The following is a 24,256-nucleotide window of genomic DNA, read 5'->3' as shown; positions in this document are numbered from 1 at the left end:
GCCACACTTGGCCCTCTGTTCCCATATTTATCTTCAAAGGTATGTCTTTAATGTGACTATAATAAGGGTCTGTAGAATTTCCCTTAAATCTCATTGCTGGCCTACATGAAGTATTCCCATGGAGTAGTTTATTCTTCCTTTGACAGAAAAGGAATTCAAATTTAAAGTGTTTATTAACTTGTCCAAAGTCACACAGGGAGTGAAGGAGCATAAAGCTCACCCGACTCCAAAGTCTACATACAGAATCACAGCCCAGAAACATCAGGCTTTTGAACTCCATCCTTGCCTCTCCAGGACTTCTTCTAAATGCCCACTTCACCTGTGTACAGGTAATGTTCCTTGTGGTTACTAATATAAACTGCTTGATATTTATGCCTAATTACATATGAATACTAATGCCAGCATCCATGAAATAGTAACAGGCTCATTTAACAACTTGCAAGTAGAGTAAAAGCAAATGCCAAGTTTGAAACATCTTAGATTATACAATGCTTAACAAATTTAATAATTTGAAACTATGCATAATATGTTATTTGACCACAATGCAATCTATATCAGAAAGATAACTGGAAAATCTCCAAATTCTTGGAAATAAATCAAAATACTTCTAAACAGTCCATGAGTCAAAGAGGAAGTTTCAAGGAATATTAGGAAATATTTTGTAACTTAATAAAAACAAAACTATAACATTAAAATTTGTGAGATGCAACTAGTGAGTCCTTAGAGGGAAGCTTATAGTGTTAAATATTCTTTTGAAAAATAAAAATGATCCTGCATCAATAAGCAAACTTCTACCATGAGAAAACAGAAAAAGTGTGTGTGGTGCACGCCTGTGATCCCTGGTGACTTGGGAGGCCGAGGCAGGAAGATCTCAAGTTTGAGTTCAGTCTCAGTAATGTTATTGAGACCCTGTCTCAAAGAAGGACTTGGGAATGTATCTCAGTGGTACAACAGCCCTAGGTTAAATCTCCAGTACCACCAAAAGAAAAAAGAAAAAGAAACTCAAAGCAAGTAAAAAGAAGAGGAAAGAGAATCAATGTAATTGAAAATAGGGGAAAATAATCTATGAAATCAAAAGTTGGTTTTTTGAGATCATCATGTTATTTTTTATTTTATTTACTTATATTTTCAGACAGGATTTTGTTATGCTGCCCAGGCTGGTCTTGAACTTCTGAACTCAAGAGATCCTCCTGCCTCAGCCTCCCAAGTGCTGGGATTATAGGTGTGGGCCACCTATAAACATAAAAACACTTGGTTTTTTTATTGATAAACCTCTAGCCAAACTAAAACACTGAGAAAACACAAATTATAAACATAAGGAATAAAAGGAAATTATTCCCACAGAATCTCCAGATATTAAAAAGAATAATGAAGGAATCATCAAAATAAACCTACACACATAAATACATCCATTTAGGCTAAATGACCCAAGTCTTTGAAGGTCATAAACTACCAAAATCCACTAAAGAAGAAATAGATTACGCTCTTATTTCTTTTGTTACTTTTTTTTTTTTATATGGGGAATTGAACCTAGTGGTGCATAAACATTGAGTCACATTCCTAGCCCTTTTTTATATCTTATTAGAGACAGGGTCTCACTAAGTTGCTTAGAGCTTCGCTAAGTTGCTGATGCTGACTTTGAACTCGTGATCTTACGGAGCTGCTGGGATTAAAGGCATACACCACCCCACCCAGCTGAATAGTCCTATTTCTGTTAAGTAAACTGAATGTGTTAAAAATCTTCCAAAAAAGAAAACTCCAGACCCAGATGGCCCCATTAAGTTGTGAGAACTGGACATAATAAAAAAAGGACCCTTCCTTTCCTTCAACACATGAATTAACACACAGTGATTTGTGATATATTTTTTAGAGAAATTTACTTGTATTTCACATTCAAACAACATAACACTTCTGCTGGGCATGGTGGAGCACACCTGTAATCCCAGCAGTTCCAGAGGCTGAGGCAGAAGGATCTCGAGTTCAAAGGCAGACTGAGCAACCGTGAGGTGCTAAGCAACTCAGTGAGAACGGGTCTCTAAATAAAATACAAAATAGGGTTGGGGATGTGTCTCAGTGGTTGAGTGCCCCTGAGTTCAATCCCCGGTACACCCCCGGCACCAGCAAAAAAAATGACACTTGTGTAAAAATGTTATAAACCTTTCCCAAATCATTGACTTTTTAAAAAATGATGCATAGAAATGTGTCCTGTGGAATTAGGACCCAGAGCCAAAATGTATGACTTTCTAGAACACAGAAAGCTGCCATTGCTTAGGGCTATTTTTCCAATAACTTGATAAATCAATAACTTGATATACTAGTAGTTGTATACAGCTAGATGTGTAATTTATATTATTTTGTTTCATTTTATTTTTTGGTACTGGGGATTGAACCCAACATTGTTTTACCACTAAGCTACACCCCAAGCCCGTTCTGTTTTTACTTTGAAATAGGGTCTTCCAAAGTTACTGAGGGTATCCCTAAATTGCTGGGGCTGGCTTTAACTTGGAACCCTCTGGTCTCATGCTGGCATTACAGGCATGTGCTCAGCCACATACCATTATATAAGTTGAAGATGGAGTTATTATGCTCTTTCCTCTTGTTTAATTCCTCAAGGTGTCACAAAGTAGGATGGATGGAGCTTTGATTGTGACTGTGGCTCCCTAACAAAGACATCAGCTAACTAATGCTGACAGGGCTTCCTGATGAAATGCATAGTAATAAAAGAGGACAATTTTGACCCCAAAAGAAAATTATGCATGACAGCATCTGACAACAAGGCTGCTCAGGACCAGCCCAGCACTGAAGGTATCCGCACTGTCAGGAGAATGTTCGCAGAAGCCAGTTGTGTACCTACATATCCACATTTTTTAAAATGTTTAGTCGTTTGGCTCACAACACTTGAGCGCCTCCTACTACGTCATTCTACTCCATTCCAGTTTCTTGGCTGTTTTCACTAGATGTCTGTAGAGTTGCTGCCCCTTTCTTGAACTACAAGTACTGCAATCTTTAAAATTCTCAGTATAAGCAGAGCTTTTTGAGCTGCAAAGCTAATGGAAACTTGCTTTGCTTGGCCACTGTGTGTGAATACATCCAGAACCTAGTAAATATCCACGGTCATTTTAGTATTTGCATTTAGAAGGACCAAACAAATGAATACATATATTGAGGATAACTGGAGCCAGGATTCCTGCATTTGGAGGAGACAAAAGAGGCAATTCAACAGATGTCAGGATTGAGGAAACTTGCTCATGCCCTCTGGACCTTATTGGACCCAGCTGATAGATTGCAATTACATACACCCAGTTTACAATTTGGGACAGAAAACACCCAGTTCACAACAATAAGTTCAGCCTGTGTGGTTTTTTCTTTTCTTTTTTTTCTTGTGTGGTTTCTTGATGGCCCACAATTGGGTGTTTAGAAGCAAGCCAGGAGATGTTTCTTAAGCAAGGCCATCTACAAAAGAGAGTGTGAATGTGGTCCCACCCCCTAGAGGCTGGTGCTCAATTCCTTTATTGATACTGGTGGAGGGTTCATATAGTTGTGGTACTTGCTGTAGACATACCAAGCATCATTGGAATTGCGGGGTTATTAGGTGCCAGCAGAAGAACTTGTCCTGCAGCCTGGACTGACTGCCAAACATTCCCCTCTTCCTCAAAACAGGAAGCATCTATGACTTACTTGGCAAAAAGTCAAAATAGCAACTGAAATATGTGTATATTAGCTCCCAAGTCCAAAAATGTCCACTGTTTTCTTTTGTTTGGTACTGGGGATTGAACCCATGGGTATTTAGTCACTGATCCACATCCCCAGGCCTTTTTATAATTTTTTTTTTATTTAGAGATAGAGGCTCGCTAAGTTCCTTAGGGCTTTGTTGAGTTGCTGAGGCTGACTTTGAACTTACCATCCTCCTGCCTCAGCCTCCAAGCCACTGGGATTACAGGTGTGTGCCTGTAATCTTGTGTTCTTTTTTAATAACCTTCATTTTGGGGGTGATTATTCAGATATACCCCATACCATTAGCTCCCCAGAAATGTTGCTGAGGTGATGAAGCCCTGAAATTTGATGGGGATTCTCTCCCACCCTTTGGTTTGTGTGCTCATTAATAAAGCATCTAAAGTATTTGCTGTCTCCTGTTCATCAGATTCAATTAGCATGATGTCATCAGTGTAGTGAGCCAAAGAGATGCATGGCCTGTCAAGATGATCAAGATCTCCATGGGGGCTGGGGCTGGCTGGGGCTCAGTGGTAGAGCACATGCCTAGCACGCGTGGGGACCTGGGTTCAATCCTCAGCACCACATAAAAATAAAGGTAGAGTGTCCACCTACAACTAAAAATTTATATATCTATATATATAAGTATATATATATAAAATCTCCATGGACTCCATTAGAAAGCAGGTAGGTCCCTGGACTCAGGCAAGGCTATGAAGTTGTGCCATTAGTCTGACCAGTAAAAGCAAACTCTTTATATTTACCCTTACAAAATGATGTGGAGGGAATAAAATGTCCGTGGCCAACAGCTGCATGCCAGGCGTCGGCAGTTGTAGAGCTGCTCCAGCAAACAAGTGCTTGGACGAAATGGCAGCTGCTGTTGGAGTCACCCTCTGATCAGGTTTAAGATAACGTTTCTTTTTTTTTTTTGGGTGCTGGGGATCGAACCCAGGGCCTTGTGCTTACAAGGCAAGCACTCTACCGACTGAGCTATCTCCCCAGCCCCAAGATAACGTTTCTGAGATCGACTTGCTGCCCACACAGCTCAAACTGGTGGGCTAACTGCGGGGGGTGTGAGAGGTGTCATCACCCCGACTTCTTTCAAGTCTGATGGTGTCCTTCCTCTCTACAATTGCCTGCAGTCATGCCATGGTTTTGATTTATTATCTTGGTATGAAAAAGAAGTTCCTGGGCTTCTACTCCGTCCTTCCTATCACCATGATGGTTATTACATGATTCAGAAAGACAATATGGGGGATCTCTCAGTGACAAGATATGTCAACTCCAGTCATAAGAACTGGGGGAAATAATCACAGTGTGGGTTCACAAATGTGCTGGGCATACTGTGAGTTAAACTTGAGCTAGAACTCCATCGATTAGTTGAACACTCTAAGCCCCCATGTTGGCTAGTTAGGTCACAATAGCATTTTAGATTGAACAGCTGAGAGTCAGTATTCAGGAATCCCCCAATTCTAGGTATTTCCTATCCCATTTCAGTCATTCTTACAATGACTACAGTTTCCTTTGGGAGATTGTTGGAAGATTCATAATTTGTACTTGTAGAGATGCTTCAGAATCCTTCTTCAAGGGAAGGATTCAACAGAGGACTCCAGTCTGGGAACATGTTGCATATCTCAAACCTGGATGAGAGAGAGTGATTCTTCATTGTGGCAATGCATTCAGATTTTGGCCTTCAGTTCTAGTCTTCCTATCACACAAACCAAGCAACACTTTGGTAGCCTACACATATTATTTATTCCTTGGAACACTGGTCAATTAGCCACATCCAAAAATCTCTACAGATCAAAACATTCTGGTTATTACTATACCCCAGCTGTCATTAGAAATGTATGCATCCTGGCTCTGGTATTTACACATTGCCACTTGATCTGTTCTTCTGGGATTCTGTCATGCCTGTCTCAACAGCAGCATTTCCCATTATTCCAATAGACAGCTTTGAAGAATACACATCCTCCCCTTATTAAGTTATTTCTCAGTGTCCTCAAGAAGGGAGTGTCTCTTGGCTCTCTCAGGGAATGAAGTTAGAGGAGAGATGGACTAGTATGGAAGTTACACAGGATAAGTCAACTCTAACACTCCTATCTCCCTAAGCCTTTGGATCCCCTCCTCCACATAACATTGGAGGAAGTTTTGGTGTCTCGATTTCATAAAGTATAGCCCACTGCTGAGTTTAAGTTTTAGTTAACCACTCAACAGAGAGTATCATGTCCAGCTACATGCTCTAATATAGTAAATCCAAAATATATTCTTGTAAAATTATTTGTTTATATTCAAAGATTTGGCCATGTTCAAGTTGTTTGTAACCTCTTAGAGTCCACTTGCATATATACTCCCCAGGCTTCTGCCTACATGGATTAGTAAAACCTTTTCTTTTGGTGTGCGAGCTATTTATTCTTCACACTTTGTGCTTGCTTTAGTGGAGCATGAGATTCTAGTGTCAGGTTCACCAGTAAAAAAGCAGGTCAGACAGCACTCAGTCATGTGAGTCTTGAGGAGAATGAAAATCACTCAATGTGTTATTACAATGTTTTCATGCAAGACTAGTTTCCTCAGACACTGGGAGGCAAGCTGTTTCTCAAAGGCAAGGGAGGCCCAGAGTGACTAGGAAATTAGGTTTTTCAGATCATCTGAGACAGATATTCCCTTAGTCAGATAGGCTCTTATAACAAAACACCAGTCAGAAGTCCAAGATCAAGGTGCTAGAAAAGTAATTTGATTCTGAGCACTCTTCTCTTGGATTTTCAGCAGCTGCCATCTTGCTCTGTGTTCTAAGGACACGTTCTTTGTGAGTGAGCATGCAGTGGGCAAGCTCTGGTCCAATAAGTATATTAATCACATCATGGTGATGTCATAAACCAATCACCTCCCAAAGACTCTGCCCCCAAATGCCATCACATGGGGTGGTTAGGGATTCAACACATAAATTTACGAGGGACAAAAACATTCTGTCCATAACATCCCCATTCCTATTTTCTTTCCCAGTCAATTCCTTAACTTTAACATGAGAGACATGGAAAGGCTGTGAATTCAATTGATTTGTATAATTCCACAATCACATAAATATTGGTTTTGATTTTCAGGTAACTCAGTCCTGTAACTACAAGATATGGAATTGTGTTAGCATTGTCATGAAAGCTCATTTTTCCCCTGTGACATGAGCTGAACATTTTATTTTTGCAGTACTGGTGATTGAACACAGGGCCTTGGGCAAGCTAGGCAAGTACTACTACTGTATGCTACCAGCCCTGAGCTGAACATTTAAAAGAATTGTTTTATTTTTAAGTGTTCCAGAGTACTCAGAAGTATCCATCCCACTCCATAGTCATTATGGTCATGATTACCTGTAGCAGCCACTTGATCCCTCAGTCACATGTGATAATCTTATTCATCATGGTCTTATGCAACACCATGCATTTCCAGCATCCCATTTCCAGGAATGTGGAACTCAGTCCTGCACCAATTTGTTTTCCGAACCACCCAGAGAGGTTTCCAGTGAGTAAAGGGAAAACATGCCAGTTGCCTCTACAGATAGAATTGAATATATTTTTAAAAAGAGTAATTAAAGTTGTTCACTAGGTTACGAAAAATTTAGAGAACTCTTAGGGATCAGAGAGGTAGTAAATAGAGAGTAACTTCCACTCCAAGAGCTGAGAGAACATATTTGAACATGAAAGGGGCAATTATTAAAACTTAAATGCTTCATGTATGAATATGTAATAACAAATCATATCATTATGTACAATTATTCTGCACCAATTTTAAAAATGTGGGAAAAAACAACAACAACAACACTTAAATGCTTCCAGAAAGGGCCCCTTGAAGTGGAAAGTCATACCTGTGGAAGACCAGCTGTCCTACTAGTACTGAAGTCACTCAGGGGGTACAATGAGGCTGATTCTCCAAATGTTGGAATACCACAAATTGGATTCAGCTGCTGCAGAAAGGAACTGCCTCTGCTGGGGTGAAGTGAGGGGCCCCCTTATAGAGACCGTAAGCCAACAGGAAGCCCCCAGAAAGTTCCATGAACAAACAGGAAGGAGCAATCCTTTCTTTGTTTTTCAAGCTTCCAGTCTTCCTTTAGCGCCCCCTAATGTGGCAGCTGGCAAAGCTGAAATACGGGTTGTAGAGTAACACATAGCGAAAACAGACAAATGGGTTTGGAGAAGAGGCAAGAGCTTAATAACTGACACACATGTCCATTAGGGGAAAAAAAAAAAAAGCAAACAAGAATATGTTGCCTTGGAAAGATGGAGGAAAAGACTCTTAAAAGCCAGGTATTGGCTAGGCACAGTGGCACACACCTGTAATCCCAGCAACTTGGGAGGCTGAGGCAGGAGGATTTCAAGTATTAAAAATGAAAACAAAAATAGTAATTTAAAAAAAAAAAAAACACAGGCATTGATAAGCCAGGAAATAGCAAAACACTGAAAAGTTTTGTTAGGAAAGTGACATGATGGTGATTCAGGAACTACCCCCACCCCAACCATCTTTTGTGCAGTGATAGGAATGAACCCCTAGCCTCACGTATCTAGCTAAGAACTCTACTGCTGCACTGCATCCCCAGCACTCTTCCTCTCTTTTGATGTCACTTTTCTTTCTATATAACCACCCTTCAGGGTAGGTGCCTCAAAACCACCACTCCCAAACCGCACTAACAGCACTAGAAAAGAGGTAATAGTAGAAGTTGTTGATGTGTACCATTAGCATATGTAGATGAGCTTCATGGAGAAGGCAGGTGTGTAATGTGATAGATTTAAAACATCTGCAAATACTTTATCGTTTCTCCCATCAAGAACTTAAATTCACACCCTTTGAATATTGGGACCACTGTGAGCTAATCCTAACAGGATGAAGCAGAAGAGAGGTTGTGTGTCTTTTCACACTAGGTTATACAAAGGAACGCAAAAACAAGGTAATACAGTTTTTATTTGGTGCTCTCAGGGCGCTCGCCTTTGAAACACAGCAACCAAGCTGTGAGAAAGCAGGGCCAGGACAGGAATGTAATAATACAACACTCACCTTGCTCACAAATAGAAGGGGTATCAAAATCTCCACACCTGGGCTGGAGTTGTGGCTCAGTGGTAGAGCACTTGCCTAGCATGTATGAGGCACTGGGTTCGATTCTCAGTACCACATATAAGTTAAAAAATAAACATTCACCAACAACTAAAAAAAATTCTTTAAAAAAATCTCTGTATTCAAGATAAATATTGTAATGCAAAAACTTTTTTTTTTTTTTTTTTTTTTTGAGTGCTGGGGATAGAACCCCAGGGCTTTGTGCATGTTAAGCTAAACACACTTTACCACTGAGTGACACACCCCACCCGCTGGCTCCTGAGAAACAGTATTTTTAAAAAATCAAAATTCATACTTCACAATAAACAAAACATTTTAAAAAGAATCCAGCTGGGGATAGTTGTGCACACCTGTCAGGCCACTAGGAGGCTGAGGCAGGAGGACTGCAAGTTCACCGCCAGTCTCAGTCACTTAAGGAGACCCTTAGTAACTTGGCCATACCCTGTTTCATAACCACAAGAATGGGAAGTTACACTCCACATATGTATAAGATATCAAAATATGCTCCACTGTCATGTATGTCTTTGAAAAAAAAAAGGCTCTGTTTCAAAATAAAAAAATAAAAAGGACTGGGGAGGTAACTCAGAAGTAAAGTGTCCCTATGTTCAATTGTCAATACAAAAATAAATGAATAAGTAAATTAATGTAATTAACTTTAAAAAGGGTCTGAGGATATAGCTCAGTGATAAAGCACTTGCATAGTATGAGTGAGGCTCTGGATTTCAACCCCAGCACTGTTAAAACAAATAAAGTCAACAACAAAAACTCCAGAATTCGACCTGCCCTTGTGTGACTCTCCTAATTAGCCTCACTCTAATTCTAGTTGTTAGAACTCATCTTTACTTAAAATTTTAACACTTTGTTCATCATGTATTTTGCATTAATTTTGATTTTTAAATCTATTGCACTGCAACATCATTTAATGTGATTATTGTAGGGGACTAGTATTCAGAGCCCCTAAAATTCATGTCTACCCAGAACCTCAGAATGTGACTTTATTTGAAAATAGTTTTTGTAGATGTAACTAGTTAAGATGAGGTCACACTGGATTAAAGATGGCCCTAAATCCAGTGATTGGTATTCTTATAAAAAGAGGGAGATCTTGAGACTCACAGAACAAACACACAAGAAAGAAGACCATGTGAAGACAGAGGCAAAGATTTGAGTTATGCTCCCCCATACCAAGGATTGCCAGGAGACACCAGAAGCTGGGAAGAGGCAAAGAAGAATCCTTCCTAAAAGAGAGCATGGCCCTGCAAACATCTTGATTTCAAACATCCTGTCTCCAGAACTGTGAGAGAATAAATTTCTGTTGTTTTAAGCCACCCAAGTGTACTTTATAAGGGGAGTCTAAGGAAACAAAAATGATTCTTGAGGTTATTTTCATATTCCTTTAAACTCTGCATCTGAGAAGAGGCCTCACTCTATCTCACTAGTCTTGTTCCTGGCCAGCAGACCTCTTTGTGGCAATGAGAGGAAGTGGAATACAGCAGCAGGAATTCACTAAAACCCAATTCAGTGGAAGTAAAAAAAGCTTGCTTTAGGAAAAGTAGATTTCTTAATCAGTATCACTTGTGTTTAATTTTTTTATTACAATTAAAATTACACAAATGCAAATCAATTCATTTCAATCAAAATAACTCATGTTTACATCATATTTATAAAACAAACTATACAATAAAATATATAAAAGTCTTCACATTTTGTTCTTTAATCATCGTCTTCTTCTTCTTCATCACTGATCACATACTTCTTATGCTTTTTATTTGCTTTATCATCATCTTCTGCTTTTCTCTTTCCAGAAGGTTCACCCTCCTAAACAGATAAAATTTTTAAAAATCTAAAATTCAATAGAGAACATTTCTAGGAAGGTTCATCAAAAGTAGCTCTGAGCTGAATGACCCTCTGATAACTCAAAGTAACTTCCTGTTTGTTTTCCTGGTGCTGGGGATTGAACCCAGAGGCACTTTAAACTGAGCCCTTTTTAAAAATTTTTTGAAACAGCAACTCACAGTTGCTGAGACTGGTCTTGATCTTGCACACCCTCCTGAATAGCTGTGATTGCAGGTATATGCTACCACACCTGGCTCAAAGTAACATAGTAAAAACCTTCAGCAGATGAATAAAACCACGAGGTGGTTTAGGTGATAGCCAGTTTTCAATTCTATTGGAGGCATTCTAAAATGACAACTCTGGAGCCAGGGATATAGCTCAGTTGGTAGAGTGCTTGCCTTGCAAGCCCAGGGCCCTGGGTTGGATCCCCTGCACAGCAAAAAATAAATAAATAAATAAAATGACAACTCTGAGGACTCATTACAAACTAACATGCAATCCAACTTCATGCCCCTGCAGATTGTACGGGAGAGTTATGCAACCATGAGTTTATCTCTTACAGGAAAACCAGTACACAACAGGGTCTGTCCTGGGAAGGGTCAGAGCTCTCCCAAGGAAGTTTTGCCTTTATAACCACTTCTTGTCCTGGAATATATTCACCATGATCAGGTAAATCAGTTAAATTTTTTTCTCTGCTTCTTCTGCATTTAACTTTTTTTCATTATCTAAAACTCACTATTTTAAACACTTAATTTTTTTAAATAATAATGTGTTGGTTTGGATGTATTAAAAATATAAAGGTCTTTAAGAAAATATTTTAAGATGTCAAAATACATTCTACCATCACGTACAACTAAAAAGAAAAAAAATTTTTTTTTAAATATTTGAAGAAATTAAACATCTTCTATATATAGGTTTCCTCTGTTTGAAATAATTCTGTATAATGTCCTAACAGAAACAATTCCGGGAAATATCTATGAAACAATTTTGACAGAATTTGAACATATCATCATTTAAATAATATCAAACACTCACTAGAAGGAGATGACACTAACATGACTATCCTCCTCACCAAAAATTAAATGGATGAACAAATGGTTTGAAGGTTAAGGTTAGGGGAGGCCTGATATCTTCCTGTGACACACAGAGGGCTTCTACATGAAGAATGCAATCTGGTGCACCCACTTTTTTCCTGATGGTCTCAGCAGCTGACCTTCTGAGGGACGAGATAGCATCTCACACTTGTTTCCTGCCTAGTTGTCACAAATGCAGTCCCACAAACCTGGAGTGCCGCAGGAGGACTCAAAGAGAAAGTTCTGAGCCCGTAGTAAGGAATGTACTTTCATCCCAGTGGGCAGCAGTACAGTGACCCCAACAGCTATACTCCCTTCCTTTCTCTCTTCCACTGTCACCCATGATTAGAACTTGAACTGGAATAATAACTAAAGAGGTAGTGGCAGAGGTTGGGAGGTCCAGGCAGAAATAAAGTCTTTGTTTTTAGAAAAGGAAGGAAAGAAGACCCAACAGAGTATATGAGTGGTGAAAGTGGAGGCAGGGGCTGAGGAGATAGCTTAGTCAGTAGAGTGCTTGCATTGCAAGCACAAGTCTCTGGGTTCGATCCCCAGCACCGCAAAAAAAAAAAAAAAAAAAAAAAAAAGAAAAAAAAAAAAGAAAAGAAAGTGGAGGCATTTTTAAGTCAGGCAGTTCAAGGTCTGCAACTGCCCAGCCCAAAAGGCAGCTGACGGGTCTTCCCCCCGACCCCAATTTTTTTTTTTTTTTTTTTTTTGGGGGGTAGTTGTAGATGGATACAATGTCTTTATTTTATATGTTTATTTTTATGCAGTGCTAAGGATTAAACGCAGTGCCTCACACATGCTAGGTAAGTGCTCTGCCACTGAGCTACAGCCCCAGCCTGTGATGGGTCTTTTTTTTAAGAAAATAAAAATCTCATTTCTGAGAAAACTAGAAATAAACAGTCCTATGGTACTTCTCAATTTTCATTTACAGTTTCAGCTTGCCAAGCAATAAATAGCATCTGCTTAGATGAGGACTTCCATTTGCTAACAGTTCAACACACTGCAAATGTATCATTAAGGTGTTACCTCATCTAATTTAAAACAAATATGGTGCAGATTAATGTAACAAAATTTCTACTAGTTATCTTCCACAGTGTGGCACTTCCAGGAAGAGTTGTCTCACTGAATTTTGGTGAACTGTGTACATAGCTGTGCTCCTGGGTACAAAGCAACCCATAGAACTGAGTAAATGTGAGCTTACCTCATCACTGGTGAGTTTCTTTGCTTTGAGTAATCTTTGAGCCTTATCTTCTTCTGATCCCTCATCGCTGTCTGAGGAATAGATTCTGGCTCGTTCCTCTGAAAACAAAGGAAAGAGACTGAGTGACTTTCAAAGACAGTGATCTATTCAATCTTGGTTTTTCCTTCTGATAAATATCTTCAGTTCCTCCTATATATTTTCCCCAGAGGAAATAAATAATTTTTAACTTCTGATTTAAAGATAAAGCTTTAAATATGTTGAAATGAAGTAGACTTAACCCTCTCCAAATATAATCCTCCCGGCTTCTACCCACTCCTTGCCTAGCTGAGGACTGCCCAAAACTGAGCACTACTTAACTTGTCTGCTGGGTTTTAATCTCTGAGGGACTGAATTTTAAACATTCCTATCCCTAAATGTATCTTTAACATTTAGTTGTTTCTATTTTTGTGTGACATAATTTTACAATTAATCTTTTTCTGTAGGAAATTAGCACTGGCAAAAAAAGGAAAGGTCTCTGTACTATTGTCCCCAGATATATAATAGGTAGATAAAGCATAGCAGGTCACTATACGAAAGTAGTCACTGAAAAGTGACAGTGAGTTTTGTAGGATAGCCAAAGAAAGAGGAAATCTGGGTGTTTTTATAATTTTTTCATTCAAGAGGAAAAACCACCTAGGGCACACCTGTGATTCCCAAGGCGTGTCGAAGGGAATCAGGAGAGCATTAGGACCTCCTTTTATAGACAAGATACATATCAGAGAAGGGCAGTCATTTGCTCAAGGCTGATGAGGTGAGAATAACAAATGGTAGCTTTAGGTTACACTTATTTAGCAAGTAGTATGTGCCAGGTTCTGTGCAAAACATTGTAAATATCCTACATCATTCAATCCTCAAAACACCCTCATGCTGCAAGCACTATTATTAACAGGTTTTTTTTTTTCCAAATGAGACAACAGAAATTAAGAGAGGTAATAGGACCTTCCAAAAAAGCATCAATAAAAAGTGACTTTATGACTTTTGCTGGTAAATGGATGAATCTGGAGACTATCATGCTAAGTGAAATAAGCCAATCTCAAAAAAAACCCAAAGGTCAAATGTTCTCTTTGATATGTGGATACTAACGCACAACAAGGTGGGTGGGGAATAGAAGTTCAGGGGATTAGACAAAGGGGAATGAATGGGAGGGAAGGAGGATGGGAATAAAAAAGAGACTGAATTGAACATAACTTCCCTATGTTCATATATAAATACACGACCAGTGAAACGCCACATCATGTACAAACACAAGAAGGAAAGTTATATTCCATGTATGTATAATATGTCAAAATACACTCTACTGTCACGTATTTCTTTAAAAAAAATTTAAAAAAAAGAAAGAAAGAAAGGTAGCAGAGTTGAGAGCCAAAGAAGCAGGGTCAGGATTTCAGCCCAAGTCTTGAGTTTGCTTTATAGCATCTCATCTTGCCACCAGTTGTAAGGGAACCTCTGGGTGAGACCCAAGGTTTGTTGTTGTTTTGTTGTTGTTGTTGTTTTTTACTATGAGGTCTTTCATTATTTACTAAATGAGGTCCACATCTTAAGACTCATCTCAAATGAATAAAAATAATCAGTTTAAATTATTTATAGACTCTATATGCCAATATGACACATAGACACAATGATTTCCTTTTCTAAGAGTCAAAATAGTTTTGCTTAGGTTACATATCAACAAGTCACTGTATAATAATAAAGACACACTATTCAGGAAAAGCTTCATGAGACCAATTCTCATTATATCCCCCATGTAAGCCTGGTGGCATTCATTCCACTGATCATAGTAAGTAATTCTCTTCCTCCAAAACTACAATATTATTTTCAATGAAATGTTAGATAAGTGAAGAAAGAGTAAGTTAGGAGTCACAGTCCTTGAAAAGTACTTAGATTGCAAATATTTTATGTATCCTATTAAGTCTGTGGCAAGACTGATCACATGTTGTGATAGTTGGGAAGCTTAATGGGGATGATTCCCTGAAAAGAGACCTTATCATTCATATCAGTGCTTTGTCATATTTGCCATCTCTTATTTCTCTTTGCACTCTATACTTCTGTATTATTGCTCTTCTCTCACAGAATAGACACCTCTATAAAAAATGTTCTTCACATTCAGTCTGTTCTATGAATTTACACTAAAATCGTATTTCTAAAATACATATTTTATGCTATTATCTTTAATACTGTTCATTATTCCCACAGCCTGAAGACCAAAGCCTAAATATGACATCCTACAAACCCTACTGAAAAGTAGCCCTTTCTGAACATAGCATGCCATTCCATGTCTATGTCTTTGCATCTCTGTTCTTATTTTATTTCCCAAGAAGGTTTTAGAAGTCAGCTGGCCTTGGTTTAAGAACTGGTCACTTACCAAACTATGTGTCTTTGGTCAAGTTCCTCAACCTCTCAAAGTCTCAGTTTCCTCAATAAGAACAAGGACAATCAATTTTGGAAATAGATCAGGTTGGGGATGTGGATCAGTGGTAGAGCACTTGCCTTAGCATGCACAAGGCCCCAAGTTCAGTTCCCAGTGTCGCACACACACAAAAAGCACACAGTGTTTAGAGATCAAATAGGACAGCAAGTACTGAGAATTTGCCTGAGTTTCAGTATGTACTGAAAAAACATTACCCATTATGAATTATTAACACTTGTGAAAGGAAGGAATCTGCAAAGTATAACTCATGAAAGAAAACATCAAGCTTCTTTTGATTCCCATTTTTTTTTTCATGATTTTCTTGATTCTTGATTTCTTGTTTCATTGTACTAAAACAAAGACAAGAAAAGTTCTAATATAACTGGCAAATCTTCAATCTGGAAAGCAGAAGTTCAAAGGGTAAAACTGAAAATGGGACCAACATCAGCTTCTATCTACCCTCCCAGGCTCACCTGAAAGAATTCTGTAATGATTAGACCAGAAAGCCTTAAAAAGGGACCACTTGCTAACACTGATTCTTTAAAAATAAAATGTTCAGGGGCCAAAGGTATTGCTCAGTAGTAGAGTATGTGCTGGGTTTAATCTCTAGCCTCTGAAGAAAAAAATGTCCAGTGACAGGGCATTCAGATCACATACAATTCAAAGATGAAGTTCAGAACCTTGACATGATGAAATCTGCACCAGACTCACCTCGAATGCCCCCTTTGTATCGGTTTTTAATGGCAGCCAAACTGATGGACTCCTCGCCTTCCTCTTCCTCATCATATCGATCAGGCTCTAGGTAACTAGCACTCAGTCCCCGCTGGTGCTGTTTCTCTCTCATTCGGCGCTGCTGAGACTCCCTACGAATGGAAGCCCTCAAACGTTCTTCTTCTTTCTGTAAAGAAGCCAATAATAAACTATTTGCTGTGGTTTGAAGGTGTCCCCTAGATTTCATGTGTTAATCCCCAAAGTCATATGTTAATGTTTTTTTGAGAGGTAAGATCTGGGGAAAGTGACTGGGTCAGGAAAATCGTGAGCTCAAAACAGGATTAATCCATGGGTTAACTCATGCATTAATAGATTAATGGATTGTCATGGGAGTGGTTTTGTTATAAAAAGCAGCTGCTGGGCTGGGGAGATAGCTCAGTTGGTAGAGTGCTTGCCTCTGTAAGCACAAAGCCCTGGGTTCAATCCTCAGCACCACAAAAAAAAAAAAAAAAAAAAAAAGCAGCTGCTTCTGACTGTCTCACCAAATGGTGCCCTTCACTGTTATAAGTCAGCAAGAAGGCCCTCACTAAATGCTGGTGCCATGCTCTTGGACTTTCTAGGCATAAGGATTGTGAGCTAAATAAACATCTGTTCTTTAAAAATACACAGTCTATTATATTCATTTATAGCAACAGAAAACAAACCAAGAAACTATTCAGCTTTAAAAAACAAACTTATTTTCATGCCCACTTGAACCCACTTTTACTATAAAGAATCTGTAAATGCCTAGCAGGATAATATGTCTTCCGAGTACAGTTCTCCACTCACCTCTGTTACCACACACACGAAGGTAAAGAGACAGGAGGGATCCCTCACACTAACCAGTTCAGTCAGAACTGGCGCAAGAGTAGTCTCAGGAACTACACTGTCCTCTCTGTAGCCACTCACAGCCCAAGGAGAGGCAACCAGCCTGAGAAACCCGTTCCATGCCTGGGACACCTGAATTGACTTCCTAGGGCAGTGGAGGCTATCTCTATCATTCTTGAGCTGCAGACCCCTGACCTGCACAGGCTCCATCAAACTCCCAAGGTTCCCAGATATTTGTCACAATCCTCAAACCCAGAGAGCTTTCTACAAATCCTGACAACAGGATGGGGAGGTCCTAGTGGTGGGAGGTCCCCAAGCCACAAGGCAGAGCCTTCATTTCCTCAGCTGCCTGGCATTCCACACCTTGAAGTTCACATAGGAAATGAGGATGAAAGGAGGTTTGGGGATATTCTGGCATTTCTTTGTAGGTTCTCCTCATTCATTGTTCCATATTATTATATTTAACTCCTACTCTGTTGCTAGAAATTCTATGCAATAGAGTGTTTAAACCATTTTGTTTCATTGTCCCAGATGTGGGACACCTATAAAAATTTAAAAACATATTCATAATAATTATAATATTAATATAATAATATATAAGCTCTATAATATAATTTATAAGCTCAGATTATGATTCCTAAACTATTTCAATGTGTTCATTTCACTGAAATATTCATAGAATTGAAAACTTGGACTTATGGGTTATACTGAGGTCAGAGTTAAAGTACAAAGACTAAGAACAAACTAGCTGACTCCTTGTCTACATTTCCACAGAAGTTGAGGGTGTGGAAAAGGGCTTGGAGAGAGTTTCAGAGTGGTTCTCAGGGCTCTTCAAAATGCTCAGAATGGAATCCTTAGGTTCCTCCAGCTCCACTTGTCTGCACAGAAAAGGTGGGGAAATGGAGCAAGAAGCTCCTTATAAACCTTTAGGCCAGGCACAGCTCCTGAGTCTGGGTTAGTTAACCTGCCTCCATGAACAGACTGGAGGGAAAAGCAGGGACAAGGGCCAAACCTTCCTTAGAGCATGACAATGAGATTAGTGAGAAGTCCTGAGGCAACTGCACACCTTGGCCATAAGATGTCCTATTTCACTAAGGAATATAATCAATAACATGAGGCAAGCAGGACAATGACCAAGATTCAGTGAGGGTTAGAGAAGATGGAGAGGAGAGACCATGAGAATGGACCACTGCATTCAACTTCTCAAAGCAAGCACGTCACCAAAAAACATTGGTGTCAATACAAGCATACACTCTATCACTCAGGAACAATGCACCAGAATTGAATCTGTGACGTATTAACAGTTGTGTCAAATCTGAAAATGTATCAGTAAAATACTACCAACTGACCTTGTTAAAAAAACAAAACTGTACTGGGGATGCAGCTCAATGGTTGAGTGCTTTTCTAGCAGAGCAGAGTGCCCTGGGTTCAATTCCTAGCACCAAAAAACAAAAACAAAATATACAACCTATTCTTATGCTGCTAGATTCTACTTTAGGCATTCTCCCATTCAAACTCCTGGTTTATTCTCTATTTTACACCAAGTCTCCAGCATTTCCACTGATTTCTTCCTCCATTGATTTTTTTAAAAAATATTTTTTAGATATTGATAGATCTTTATTTTTATTTATTCATTTATATGTGGTGCTGAGAACTGAACCCAGTGCCTCACACATGCTAGGCAAGCGCTCTACCACTGAGACACAACTCCAGTCCCCCTCATTTATTTTTGACACGGATTCTAAACCAGATGTAGATGATTTAATGATCTTCAAAATTATATGGGGAAAGTCAGATATTTCAATCAACGTTTTTGTGGCTGAACTCTCAGGTCATTGTGGGAAAGAATCTAATCTCTTGTGTCTATTTTACCACTACTGTCACATCACTCACTGTTACAATGCTGGGGAAATTAATCAAGCTCCCTATTCATGTCAATTGGAAGGGGAAAGGATGGGCCAATTAGATGATGAACAGACATTTTGGGAAGTACTGTTCTTAACATACCCAAAAAAGTCCAAGAAAAAGCCTACCAAACATACCTTAATCATTTCTGTGCGTTGGCATTCAGGATCACGACCAGCCATTGGTAAAATTCTAATCTTTTGTGTCTTTGAACATCTATCTGCAAGTGACAGTGTCATCTTCCTATGTGTGGCACTGTCTGTAGAGTGAGGTCTATCAGAAAATGAACAAAAAATGTCTCATTATTTACTAAATATACTTGTGAGCCAGTCATACCCATATCACAAAATCAAGAAGCCAATGACCATTTCCTAATCACCAGAAAATAAGCAGGGACACCAGACTAAATATATTAGGTTAGGAATTGTGAACTTTCTTTATTCTATAGTTCACTGAGACATTTTTCTCTCATGAGTAAAGTGAAAAACAGAAGGCCAGGGAATAAAAGAGGATTTGTATAGCATGATTACCTTCTAGAAGCACTAAATGGACAGGCTTAGGCAATGCCAATTAGGTAATATGTGCCAGGCACTATGCTTCATGTTTCATACAATATTTAATTGCCCTAGCTCTCCTAAGACAAAATCATTACATTTTATAGTTTATAGATTAGGGCACAAAAATTGTATAAGTTTACAAAAGTGGAAAGGGAATTCAAATACAGGTCTACCTGCTTCCAAAGCCTATCCTTTGACTATTAACAATTCTCAAATAGCTAAATCATAGCCAACATCAATGTGTCTCCTCTAAAGATGAGCATTATCCAAGGAGGATGGTCTGCTTATAATCAAGAAAAGATAAACATAAACATTTCAGTCTAGGGAAGGATGGTGCCCTCACCAGTTGAACTGTGTATTCCAGTTTGCTTGGGGACACTTTCTACAGTGGCATTGGAGGTAGCAGCACAGGGCAATGGGAGGACCCCAGTCCCCATATACACCAACTCAATGCCTTTCTGATTACATGAACACCAACTACCTCTAATTATCTATTGGCCCACCAGATCAATCTTACTGAAAAGGACACATGAACTAGTAAAGAAAAGCATGTTACACCTTTTGGCAGTTACAATAATCGCAGGAATTAAAAAATTTAATTTCTGACTTATAAAGTAGTCTCTTGTAGATCTGGTTAACATGACCTGGTTCCCTAAATGTACTTGACAAAATAGGTTTTGGGCCTTCAGAACTAAAAATCAGCTCTTGGTCCTTGGTGAATTATACTGTGGGGTAACATTAACCAAAAATCAGGCATTATAGAAACATCTATATTTTGCTGCTTTTTACCATTAACAAATAGTACATTGATAAGAATAGTTACCTGAAGGTGAGTTTTGTTTTAAAGACGGCTTGCCCCTGCAGACCAGTACCTTGTCTTATAAAGAGATGATTGTGGTCACCCTGCAGTGGGGCTTTGTACACATCAAACACTTCATTACCTAAATGCAGGGACATGCTGAAGAGAAGAAACACTTCACATGTTAAATCACAAAGCTTTCATGCTACACGTCACTAAAAACGTGATTCAGCTGTTGCTTTCTCTCTTTACATAATTCACAAAGAATGAAGAGAATAATGAAGTTATGATGAGAAAAAATGACTGGCTACATAGGAGTAACACCTGTGTGGTGTTTGCCCAGCCTCTACTGTGTTCCTAGCAAGACAATGAGGCTGAGGAGGTAGTCTAACTTTTCCAAAGAAGATGATTACATTTTGGCACACTCTTAATGTCTTCCACCAGTCTGTATGACCTCTAACTACCTATTTATTTCTCTCAGGTTTTCTATGAGTCACAGGAAATAACTAATTTAATAAGAGGCAGCCCTGCGTCGAGCATGGTGGTACATGCCTACAGACCCAGTTATTCAGAAGGCTGAGGTCAGGGAATGGCTTGAGTAGTTCAGCCTAGGCAACAGTGAGACCCCATCTCTTAAAAAAATAAAAAGAAAGTCCCCAGTAAGATCCTATTCAATAACTTGCTCCTTCTTAGCCCTTTCTGGGGATTTCAATACTCTTGAGACATGTTGTGCTCACCTCCCATCTGACCACTTGACTATCCGAGCATTGCTTTCTTTAATTTCATTTCCTTCTTCATCTCGGCGTATCCTCCATCTTATGGTATTTTCTACCTGTTTTAAAATACAAATAACTTAGAAAACTGCGGGTTAACTGCCTTTATGGTGTTTTCTCCTCAAAAGACACAAGATGATTGGGCTGGGGTTGTGGCTCAGTGGTAGAGCGCACGCCTAGCACTCATGAGGTCCTGGGTTCAATCCTCAGCACATCATAAAAATAAAATAAAGTAATTTGTGTCTACCTACAAATAAAAATATATATATTTAAAAAAAAAAGACACATGATCATAAAAGAAGCATACATAGGTAATGACAAAGAAATAGATAATATTGAGATCCTCTTACTTTAAATCACCTAAAGTGGGTACATAAAAAAACAGGAAAAAAAAAAAAAGCTTATGTGAATTTCTGAGTTCCCCATAGCAAAAACAGAGCATTTGAGCAGTTACTAAATCTCCAGCAGACCTGGGATAGTTTAAGAGTAACATAAGATTTATGAGGGAAGGAGATAAAACCTGAGCCATTAATGTCAAATTTAGAGTTAAGATCCTTATATAAAGTAAGTTGTCTCACAGAACTAAAAACTGTATAGAAATGAGACCAAAAAATTCTGCTAACTGGGGGCTGAGATTGTGGCTCAGTGGTAGAGTGCTTGCCTAGTGTGTATGAGGCACTGGGTTCAATTCACAGCACCACATCAAATAAATAAATGCAGGTTCATCAACAACTAATTAAAAAAATTTTTTGCTAACTAGCCCTACAAAATAGGGAAGCTCCCAACATATGGGTAAAGTTAAAAAAGTAACCTAAGACTATCAAAACCCCAGTGTGAATAGGTTGAGAGATTAACTTTATATTGCTGCATAGTGGGAAAACACCAGAAGGATTTAGAAAGTGAGAAGCACTGTTAAAGAAATTAAAAATTCAGTTAGGTTGGGCACAGTGGCACATGCCTATAATCCCAGAAACTAGAGAGGCTGAGGCAGGAAGATGGGAAGTTCAACGCCAGCCTCAGTAACTTAGTGAGATCCTGTCTCAAAATAAAAAATAAGGTTGGGGATGTGACTCAGTGGTTAAGCCCCATGTGGAGTCAATCCCCAGACAAAAAAATGAAACAACCCAATGAGTCTTTCAGGAAAATACACACATTTAATGCATGCAATTTATTACTGATACATCCTGGAAACCCACTAAAATAACAGTAAAGAAAAACAAAGTGGTACACTTACAAGGATAAAAAGAATAAGAATGAAGATAGGAACAAAGAGAAGCCAACATTTTGAAAACTGATCACACTTCCCTATTCCTCCACTATCAACCCTAAAAACAGCTGTTCCCATTCCCACTTAGACATTTTGGATGCCCACTCTGCTAAATACCAGTATCTTTGTAAATGTGTCCTAATGGTTTGCTTTCAGTTTTTCCCCTCCTTATTTATTCCTCACTAAATAAGCAAATATAAAGTCAGCTGATTAAAGAACTCAGTGACACTCATGAATTAATTATGACGTCATATCTGAGATTTGTGTCAAAATAGTCTGCAGGATGCCAAGTGCAATGGCACATGGCTATAATCCCAGTGGCTCAGGGGGGAGGCAGGAAGATAACAAGTTCAAAGCCGGCTTCAGCAACTTAGTGAGGCTCTAAGCAATTTACTCTTTAATCTTGCTACCTACCTTCCCCAGATTTTTTTGGTATCAGAACCAGGGGATTTAACCACTGGGCTACATCCCTGGCCCTTTTTTTATATTTTATTTTGAGACAGGGTCTTGCTAAATGGCTGAGGCTGGCTTTGAACTTGCAACCTCCTGCCTCAGCCACCTGAGTTGCTGTGATTATAGGTGTGCGCCACTGTATCTAGTCACCAACTAACTCTTCTAAGATTGGTAAATCTAGTCTTAGACATCAATTAAGAAAGGAAGTAAAGCTAGGGTTGTGGCTCAGTGGTAGAGCACTTGCTTAGCAAGAGTGAGGCACTGGGTTTGATCCTCAGCACCACATAAAATAAATAAATAAAATAAAGGCATTGTGTCCAACTATAACTAAATTTAAATATATATAAATACACACACACACACACACACACACACACACATTTAAAAAAGAAAGAAAGGAAGGAAGGGTAGCAAGGTCCACACCTATAATCCCAGCAATTTGGGAAGCTGAGGCAGGAAGATCTCAAGTTCAATACCATCCTGGAAAACTTCTTGAGATATAAAGGGCTAGGGATGTAGCTCAGTCATAGTGCCCACTACCCCTGACTCCCACCCCAGTTCAATCCCCAGAACAAGGAAGGAAAAAGAGGAAAGAGAGAGAGAGAGAGAGAGAGAGAGAGAGAGAGAGAGAGAGAGAGAGAGAGAGGAAGACACCATAGTTTTTTGTTTTAATCACACAACAAGGTTCTAAAAGACAGCCATCTACATTAAACACTGATATTTTATACTCTGAAGCACTGAGGGTTTAGAGTAAGGTATTTATTTCTAAATTCTGAAGCCCATAATGGAATATATAATAGATATATTGATACTTGCTATTACATTATGACAGATACAAAAAAGGAAAAATGCAAAAATGAACAAATAGATAAAAACATAAGTAAATTTATATAAATGATGGAAACATCAAAAAGCAGAATAAAGTCAGAGGCATTAAAAGAGCCATTGAAGGGCTGTGGCTGTGGCTGAGTGGTAACATGCTTGCCTCTTGCATGTGGGGCACTGGGTTTGATCCTCAGGAACACATAAAAATAAATGAATAAATAAAGATACTGTGACCATCTATAACTAAAACAAAAAAAATTTTTGAAAAGAAGAGCCATGGGAAATCAATATTGTTAATCCCAAGTTAATACATACATATCCTCCAAAAAATATTAACAGATGTGCTAATGGTAGAAGGGTGCTGGAGGAAAAACAGTACAAAACAAAAACGCCATCTAAGCAGTAGCTCTATTAATTGTGTGATCTTGAGCAAATCACTGGCATTGGTTTAATCTCTATTTTCTTATTTGATTTGTATTTCCATTAAGAAGAGAAACAGTGTCAGGCGCAGTGGTACACACCTGTAAGCCTAGCAGCTGAGGCAGGAGGATTGTGAGTTCGAAACCAGCCTCAGCAACTTAGGGGATGTGGTTTAGGGGTTGAGTGACCCTGGGTTCAATTCCCAGTACCAAAAAAAAAAAAAACAAAAAAAGAAAAAGGAAAAAAGAAGAGAAGCAGTGAAGACTCATTGAAAAGCTTGGGAAGCCCATACCCTTTGCTCAAGGTTATTTAGGT

The 24,256-nt window shown here is 38.9% G+C and overlaps 1 protein-coding gene across 2 annotated transcripts in view; it reads right to left on the bottom strand.

Moving 5' to 3' along the window:
- Nucleotides 1-10,380: 10,380 nt before the first annotated feature.
- The window catches only part of Leo1 (LEO1 homolog, Paf1/RNA polymerase II complex component), a 29,251-nt gene continuing 15,375 nt past the window's right edge, over nt 10,381-24,256 (bottom strand). The window contains exons 7-12 of one of the 2 annotated variants that reach the window (XM_047542170.1): nt 20,941-21,035; nt 20,228-20,362; nt 18,985-19,120; nt 16,076-16,262; nt 12,919-13,016; nt 10,381-10,623 (exon numbers count right to left, since the gene is read on the bottom strand). In XM_047542170.1, the coding sequence (XP_047398126.1) occupies nt 10,519-10,623; nt 12,919-13,016; nt 16,076-16,262; nt 18,985-19,120; nt 20,228-20,362; nt 20,941-21,035 (756 nt within the window). In that variant the 3' untranslated portion in view covers nt 10,381-10,518. The remainder of the gene's footprint in view (nt 10,624-12,918; nt 13,017-16,075; nt 16,263-18,984; nt 19,121-20,227; nt 20,363-20,940; nt 21,036-24,256) is intronic. The other variant, XM_047542171.1, reaches the window with a different exon arrangement.

Source organism: Sciurus carolinensis, chromosome 2 (genome assembly GCF_902686445.1).
Source record: "Sciurus carolinensis chromosome 2, mSciCar1.2, whole genome shotgun sequence".
Classification (NCBI taxonomy): domain Eukaryota; kingdom Metazoa; phylum Chordata; class Mammalia; order Rodentia; family Sciuridae; genus Sciurus; species Sciurus carolinensis.
Note: the sequence above shows the minus strand (reverse complement) of the source record. Positions and strands in the feature narration are given on the sequence as shown.